Below are 8,170 nucleotides of genomic sequence, written 5' to 3'. Positions count from 1 at the left end.
TGACCCAGTCTCAAGTGACCCTCCTGCCTCACCCCTCCAAGTAGATGGGACTACAGGCCTGCGCCACCACACCCGGCTAATTTTTCTATTTTTGTGTAGAGATGGGGTCTCACCATGTTACCCAGGCTGGTTTTGAACTCCTGAGCGTAAGCAATCTGCCTGCCTGGGCCTCCCAAAGTGCTGGGATTACAGGCATGAGCCACTGTGCCCAACCTTATTCTTATTTTTGAGCGTTGGTAAAAATCACTTCAGGATATTATTCTTGGAAGTAGAATTGTTGGGTCAAAGAGTAGGGACATTTAAAATTTTAATTCATTGTCATTTACACTTGCCAAAAGGTTTTTACCAATTTGTTACTGTGATACAAAAATTACATGCTTGCCAACACTATTATCAATGTTTAAAACTTTGCCAGTCTAAGTGGCAAAAACAGATTATGTCATTGTTTTTTTGATTTTGATTTAGTGAGGCTTGGCAAACATTCAGTTTCTTAGAAAATCTTTTCTGTTGGGGAGCTGCCCATTCTTGTCTCACTACATTATTATTATTATTATTGAGACAGAGTTTTGCTCTCGTTGCCCGGGTTGGAGTGCAATGGTACGGTTTTGGCTCACTGCAACCTCTGCCTCTCGGGCTCAAGCGATTCTCCTGCCTCAGCCTCCCAAGTAAGTGGGATTACAGGCATTTGCCACCACACTGGGCTAATTTTGTATTTTAGTAGAGATGGGGTTTCTCTATGTTGGTCAGGCTGGTCTTGAACTCCTGACCTCAGGCGAACCGCCCACCTCGGCCTCCCAAAGTGCTGGGATTACAGGCGTGAGCCACGGCGCTGAGCCCTGGCCTGCATCCTACTCTTTGAAAGGAAGTCATTATGTACATGCAGCCCACACCTCAAGGAAGTTACACGTTCTCCTTGAGGGCAGAGTAGCTACCTACATAAATTATTCAACTCTTCTGCAAGGGAGAATTCTCTCTTCTCCCCCACTGATTAATTTATTCAATCATGTACAGTGTTTTTATCAGTATAGACTGGTGATGTACCTTGATCATTTGGTTAAGGTGACTGATAAAAATATTTTATTTTTTTGTTTTTTGTTTGGAGATGGAGTCTCGCTCTGTTGCCCTGGCTGGACTGCAGTGGCTTGATCTCGACTCACTGCAACCTCTGCCTCCTGAGTTCAAGTGATTCTCCTGCCTCAGCCTCTTGAGTAGCTGGGACAACAGGTACCTGCCACCACACCCAGCTCATTTTTTGTATTTTTAGTGGAGATGGTGTTTCACCATGTTGACCAGGCTGGTCTCAAACTCCTGACCTCATGACCCACCCACCTCGGCCTCCCAAAGTGCTGGGGTTACAGGCGTGAGCCACCGTGCCCGGCCTAAGTGTACTCAAGCCTTAGTTAAGATTTATTTATTTCTATTTATAGCAAAGACAGCTGAGATGTCAAACTCTTCCCTTTCATGGTCTCCAGTGTGGTGCCCGTGGTAACAGCGTTTCACAGGAAGCACCGTGGAGACGCAGCCCAGGGGACTGCCATGGCCCTGCGAAGGGGCAGCGTCTCTTCCCTCTGTGGTCCCCTTTACCCATTCCATGACAAATGGTAGGCAAAAAAAGATATTGCAGGAAGGCCCTCTGTGATTTACTTCATATGTTTATGTATTGGTTGAATTATTTTTGTAATTTTAAAAAAGGAAAGGCAAAGTCATTTTATAGCAAGGCCGGATGGAACTGGGCACCCTGAGTGCAGATGCCATATGTTTCTTCTGCTTCACAGGCTTCCCCCTGGAGAGAACCAGGCTGCCAGAGAGTCTGTGCTGTTCTCAGCAGCACAAACAGTTGCTAGAGGAAAGGTGTTAATTCCACACTCTGAGGACCAGGCTGGCCCAGATACATACTGCTCCTCAAGCCTCAGAGGCGGGAGAGGGGGACCTCCTTGGATTTTATGGGTTGGTTGTTACCCAGGCATAGACTTGCTGCAGGAGCTGCGATTTTTTTCACAAGAGTAGTGAGAAGGCGCATTGATTCCTAATTCACACTCAAATGGGAATACTTTTATTTTTAAAAATATAGTTTCAGTATTTTACCTTCCCTTCGCCTAGCAAGGAATGATGCGTCTGACCTTGCCAGACAGTCACAGAAGGTACTTCCTTGTCTGCTGCCTGTGGATGGGTAAAATTTTTTTTTTTTTGAGATGGAGTCTTACTCTCTCGCTCAGGCTGGAGTGCGGTGGCTCAATCTTGGCTCACCACAACCTCCACCTCCCAGGTTCAAGCAATTCTCTGCCTGTCTCCCGAGTAGCTGGGATCACAGCCGCCCGCCACTAAGCCCGGCCAATTTTTTGTATTTTTAGTAGACATGGGGTTTCACCATCTTGGCCAGGCTGGTCTTGAACTCCTGACCTCGTGATTCACCTGTCTCAGCCTCCCAAAATGCTGGGATTATAGGCATGAGCCACCGTGCCTGGCCATAAAATATTTTTAAAAATTTTTTTAGCCAGGCTATAGCTGCTCTGGAGGCTGAGGTGGGAGGATCACTTGAATCCAGGAGTTTTTGAGGCTGCAGTGAGCTCTGCACCAGTCTGGGTGACAGGAGACCCTGTCTCTTTAAAAAAAAAAAAAAAAAAAAAAAAGCTGGGCGCGGTGGCTCACGCCTGTAATCCTAGCACTTTGGGAGGCCAAGGCGGGCGGATCACCTGAGGTCAGGAGTTCAAGACCAGCCTGACCAACATGGAGAAACCCCGTCTCTACTAAAAATACAAAATTAGCCGGGCATGGTAGTGCATGCCTGTAATCCCAGCTACTCAGGAGGCTGAGACAGGAGAATGGTGTGAACCCGGGAGGCGGAGCTTGCCTGTCTCTGCTAAAAATACAAAAATTAGCTGGGCATGGTGGTGCGCATCTGTAGTCCCAGCTATTTGGGAGGCTGAGGCAGGAGAATCACTTGAACCCAGGAGGCAGAGGTTGCAGTGAGCCAAGATCGCGCCACTGCACTCCAGCCTGGGCAACAGAGCAAGACCCCATGTGAAAAATAAAAATAAATATAAAATAAGCAACCAGGAATGAAACACACCTGTGGAGGCAGGGAACTCAGGAAATCAAGGAAGAAAAAGGTGGTAAGTACAGGATGAAACATCACTTACCTAACTTCCCTTCCCACAACGTCACTAAAGCTATAGGAAAGGAATGAAAAAGATATCAACTCACATGGGCAAATAAAATGGAAACAATAACAGCAATAGACGGGAAATTTAACAAAGTATTTGGAACACACCCAAAAAACTGGATGAAAAAGCTCACATTTTAGCAATAAAGGGAAGTAGAATGATATTTATAGGAGTTTTAAAAATCTATTATGGGCTGGGTGTGGTCAAACTTTGGGAGGCCGAAGGGGGTGGATCACCTGAGGTCAGGAGTTCGAGACCAGCCTGGCCAACATGGTGAAACCCTGTCTCTACTAAAAATACAAAAATTAGTTGGGTGTGGTGGCACACCCCTGTAATCCCAGCTACTCGGGAGGTTGCAGTGAGCTGAGATTGCGCCACTGCACTCCAGCCTGGGTGACAGAGCAAGACTCCAACTCAAAAAAAAAAAGCAAGGCGCGGTGGCTCATGCCTGTAATCCCAACACTTTGGGAGGCTGAGGTGGGCAGATCACGAGGTCAGGAGATCGAGACCATCTTGGCTAACACAGTGAAACCGTCTCTACTAAAAATACAAAAAAATAGCCGGGCGTGGTGGTGGGCGCCTGTAGTCTCAGCTACTCGGGAGACTGAGGCAGGAGAATGGCGTGAACCTGGGAGGTGGAGCTTGCAATGAGCCGAGATCCCACCACTGCACTCCAGCCTGGGCAAGAGTGAGAATCAGTCTCAAAAAAAAAAAAAAAAAAAATTGGCCAGGCACAGTGGCTTATGCCTGTAATCCCAGCACTTTGGGAGGCCGAGGCGGGCAGATCACCTGAGGTCTGGAGTTCAAGACCAGCCTCACCAACATGGAGAAAACCCATCTCTACTAAAAATATAAAATTATCCAGGCGTGGTGGTACATGCCTGTAATCCCAGCTACTCGGGAGGCTGAGGCAGGAGAATCGCTTGAACCCAGGAGGTGGAGGTTGGGGTGAGCCGAGATTGGGCCATTGCACTCCAGCTTGGGCAACAGAACAAGACTCCGTCTCAATAAATAAATAAATAAAATAAAAATGCGGGTTGCCTGTGGCATGGTGGAAATTGGGCTGTGGAGGCAGGGCTGTGCCAGAGGGGAAAACCGGACTTAGATGCACTTCCCTGAAAGGTGGAGACAGCCCAGCCTGTGGCCACCCAAATGCATCGGAGCCTGATTGATACCTGGAGACATGTTGATAGAGGCCAAAGTGGTTACAGGACAGCCACCGCGAGGAGCTGCTACCAGGAATCCTCTCCAATGAACTCCTCTCCTGGAGGAAACTCAAGAGGTGACAACGAGCTGATTTTTAACCAAAATGCTTGTACCCGCTCAGATTTCAGTGTCTTGGAGCGCAGAGTCCATGAATGAGGTGCCTCCTGTATAGGTGAGGGAGGGTATCTGGGAGTCATCTCGCCCCTCCCATATCCCCCAACGTTCTCAGCCATTATCAGTCACAGCTACCCTACCAGACCCGCTTTCTTCCATCATGCCCATTTCAGAACAATGAACGACTAGACAGTTTTTTTTCCTTTTAATTCAGAAAGAGAAAGGGAAGGAAATAAAACAAAAAAGTGTGTTTAAATTACTATTGCAGAAAAGATCTGGCTGGATGCTGGGACCTACCTCTTCCAGGATGGGGATTCATGATTTATTTAATTTTTTTGAGACAGGGTCGTGCTCTGTCGCCCAGGCTGGAGTGCAGCGGCACAATCTCGGCTCACTGCAACTTTCGCCTCCTGGATTCAAGGAATTCTCCTGCCTCAGCCTTCCAAGTAGTTGGGATTACAGGTGCGCACCACTGCGCCTGGCTAATTTTTGTTTTGTTTTTTTTTTTTTGGTAGAGACGAGGTTTCACCATGTTGGCCAGGCTGGTCTCGAACTCCTGACCCTAAGTATTAAGTAATCCGCCCGCCTTGGCCTCCCAAAGTGCTGGGATGACAGGTGTGAGCCACCGTACCTGGCGGGATTCATGATTTAAAGCAAAAGAAAAAGAAAAAGGAAATAAATTATTCTGCTCAATACTGTTTGGCATAATTGCATTGCTATTCATCAACACTCAAAACAGCCTCTTCAGGAAGCACTGAGATGGGAGTGGCAAGACTGGCTGAGGCCTAGCTCTCTAAAACGGTGGGGGAGGCGGGGGGCGCCCTGAGAGAGGCATTCTACTAACCCCACCCCAATCACCCCTATTTTTACTCTTTCTACTTTCGGAATTGGAAAGAACGACACTCGAGCTAGGTTTCAATATATTAACTTTCAGGGGCCCACTGCCCATCCCAACCCTCCCCTAACAAAGTCCCCTGCCGGTCCCTGTTCCCCCAGCCAGCTGCAGGAACCTGCCAACGGCCAGGAAGCTGCCAGGTGGTGTCAACTAAGAAAAAGGGGAGCATCTGCGCCGTCACTATTGGGGAGGGGGCTCTATTAGTGGTTTGAGAGCTTCACAGAAGCCTTCCCCCTCCTAAACCTCCCCAGCCTCGAAGGGGGAGAATTCCACCAGCAGCCCCGCCAGGGACCTAAGCTGGGTTCAGCCACGCAAGCAGCTTCCAGGTGGAACCCCGGCCGCGAGCTTCCCAGCCCTTCTAGAGCGGGAGATGGAGAGCAGGGTGGAGGCAGGCGGCCTGCGGCGCGCAAGTCTCCTCTTCCCCGGCCGGCTCCCGCAACTGCCAGCTCAGAATTTGCAAAGAATCTGCGGTTTGGCCACCCACGGCAGCTTCAGCTTAACCAAAGAATGAGCCCCAGGCAAAGTCACCCCCAGGCAAGAGGCGATGGGTGGAGGAGGAGGTGCATGCAGCGGGCAGCCGCGCCCATCGCCAGCCTCCTTCCGCCGTACAGCCCCCTCCCCAGGGGCCAGAGCCGGCCGAAGAGTGGGGGTAGGGAGGGAGTCGGGGGGGCAGGGGATTTTTTTCCAGAGCAACAGGTAGGCTGGTGAGGAGGCCTCGGGCCCAGGGAGAGGCGCTGAGAAGGCTGCGGGTGAACGGGAGGGTCGAGGGCACACGTGAGTGACAGCACCTTGCATTGAAGGGGACAGGGCTTCCTCGAGCCCTGCCCTGTCCCCTCCACCTGTCCGGAGTTCGGCCCGGGAGCACCCCACCCCGCAGTGGGCGCCACTCCCGGCTTCCTGGAGACGCAGGAAGCCCTGGGGGCGCGGCCATCCCACAGCGCGGCCGAGGTGGGACTGGGGGTCCCGCAGCGACCGCTTTTCTTTGGTGGGTCTGCACGCACCCATCCGGGTAGGCGGGGAAAGGGGCCGGGCGGCCACCTCTCTCCTGAGGCCCGCAACGACCGACCGCTCTCCTCCGGGTCTGGCCAGCGACTGAGACACTCCTCCGACCGAGGCTGAGGGAAGTACTTCGCCGAGGCCCGCGCCATGCTCTCCTCCTCAGAAAGCGTGAAAGAAAACCCTAACCCAAAGCATGAGGGAGTGGGGATTGAGCAGCCGCTGGCCCGCCCCCGAAGGCCATTGATTGGAGGAGACTGGACACAGGGCCGGAAGTTCTCCTTTAGTCACATGATTGGCTGGGAGAAACAGAAGCTCCACCCGACCGCAGCGCAGATTGGTGCCAGGCCTGGCCGGTCCCCCAGTCTCGTGATTGGCGGGGCACAGCAGACACCCCTGGGCTACAGCATGATTGGTCCCGGGTTGCTGGTCCCGGGTCCCTGGCCGGAGCCCCGGTGCCTGATAGATGGGCCGGGAGGGTCGCGGCGAGGCCTGGCTCAGTTGCCCCGGTAGACTTCGATCTTGCTGGCCTTGGCCAGCATGTCGATGATGTGGGCCTCGAAGTCCGCGTCGTGCACGCCAGTCTTCCGGAACTCGCCCGCGTACCGGTTGTTCTCCCAGTAGTGGTGCCAGTTGCCCCGGCTGTCGGCCCCGAACCCGTACACGTTCACCTGCGGGGAAGCACAGCGGAGCGTCACCCCAGGCGGGGACCTGGAGGATGGCGCGGGGCGGGCTCGGGATGACAGGGAGGAGAGGAGGGCGGGAGGCCCCGGAGAGATGCAGGAGCCCCCAGGCCTGGCCTAAGGACATGGACTCACATGGGGACACCACCTTCCCTTTGCAGCCCTTGCAAATTCCTCCTTTTTTTTTTTTTTTTTTAACGGAGTACTTTGATCAGCACCACTCAATGAAGCACTTGCCGGCAAAGTGGGCGTGCTGGGCCTCAGCTCTGCTCTTCATTGCACGGCAGCCCTGGCCACTGGTGGAACGGGTTCCGAACGACTGAGTTCCATTTTTACACGAAGTAGGCCTGGGGCTCAGAGCTGGTGGAGGCAGTCGTCCAGCTGGAATTCAACTACATACACTCTCCATTCTATTTATGGTGTTTTTTTTTTCTTTTCTTTTTCAAGACAGCGTCTCATTCTGTCGCCCAGGCTGGAGTGCAATGCCGCTATCTCGGCTGACTGCAACCTACGCCTCCTGGGTTCAAGCGATTTTCCTGCCTCAGCCTCCCGAGTAGCTGAGATTACAGGCGTGCCCCACTATGCCTGGCTAATTTTTTGTACTTTTAGTAGAGATGGGGCTTCACCATGTTGGCCAGGCTGGTCTTGAACTCCTGACCTCAAGTAATCCACCCGCCTCAGCTTCCCAAAGTGCTGGGATAACAGGCGTCAGCCACCGCGCACGGCCAATAACTTAACTTTTTAATGAAGAGATTTTGGATTTGGTAGAATCATGAAAGCAGAAACGTTTGGGAAAGGCATATCTATACTTTATAACCTAGAGATGGGGGAAACCAAGGCCACATGGATTCTGTCTACAGAAGCACATTCCTCTGATAGCCTGCTAAGACCCGAGAAGGCCTGCACTCCTCTGTTCCATGGGTTCCCACCACCCACACCACGGGCCTACCCACCTCATCACACACATGCAGGGCAAAGAAAAGCACCAGCATCCCCGTGGAAGGGTACCGCCCGTGATGCTCTGTCCACCTGTCGTGGATATACTTGAAGAAGGCTGGGTTGTAGATCTGGACCTGGGAGAAGGGACGACAGGTATGTGAGGGGTTTAGGGG

The 8,170-nt window shown here is 52.0% G+C and overlaps 1 protein-coding gene across 10 annotated transcripts in view; it reads right to left on the bottom strand.

Annotated features, from left to right (window-relative positions):
- Positions 1-4,674: 4,674 nt before the first annotated feature.
- Positions 4,675-8,170, bottom strand: part of ST3GAL2 (ST3 beta-galactoside alpha-2,3-sialyltransferase 2) — a 60,827-nt gene continuing 57,331 nt past the window's right edge. For all 10 annotated transcript variants that reach the window (XM_054454254.2, XM_054454253.2, XM_054454255.2 and 7 more), the window contains 2 exons: positions 8,012-8,131; positions 4,675-7,046 (listed from right to left, as the gene is read on the bottom strand). In XM_054454254.2, the coding sequence (XP_054310229.1) occupies positions 6,873-7,046; positions 8,012-8,131 (294 nt within the window). In that variant the 3' untranslated portion in view covers positions 4,675-6,872. The remainder of the gene's footprint in view (positions 7,047-8,011; positions 8,132-8,170) is intronic.

Source organism: Pongo pygmaeus, chromosome 18 (genome assembly GCF_028885625.2).
Source record: "Pongo pygmaeus isolate AG05252 chromosome 18, NHGRI_mPonPyg2-v2.0_pri, whole genome shotgun sequence".
Lineage (NCBI taxonomy): Eukaryota > Metazoa > Chordata > Mammalia > Primates > Hominidae > Pongo > Pongo pygmaeus.
The sequence above is the reverse complement of the archived record's forward strand: the minus strand, read 5'-3'. Positions and strand labels throughout refer to the sequence as shown.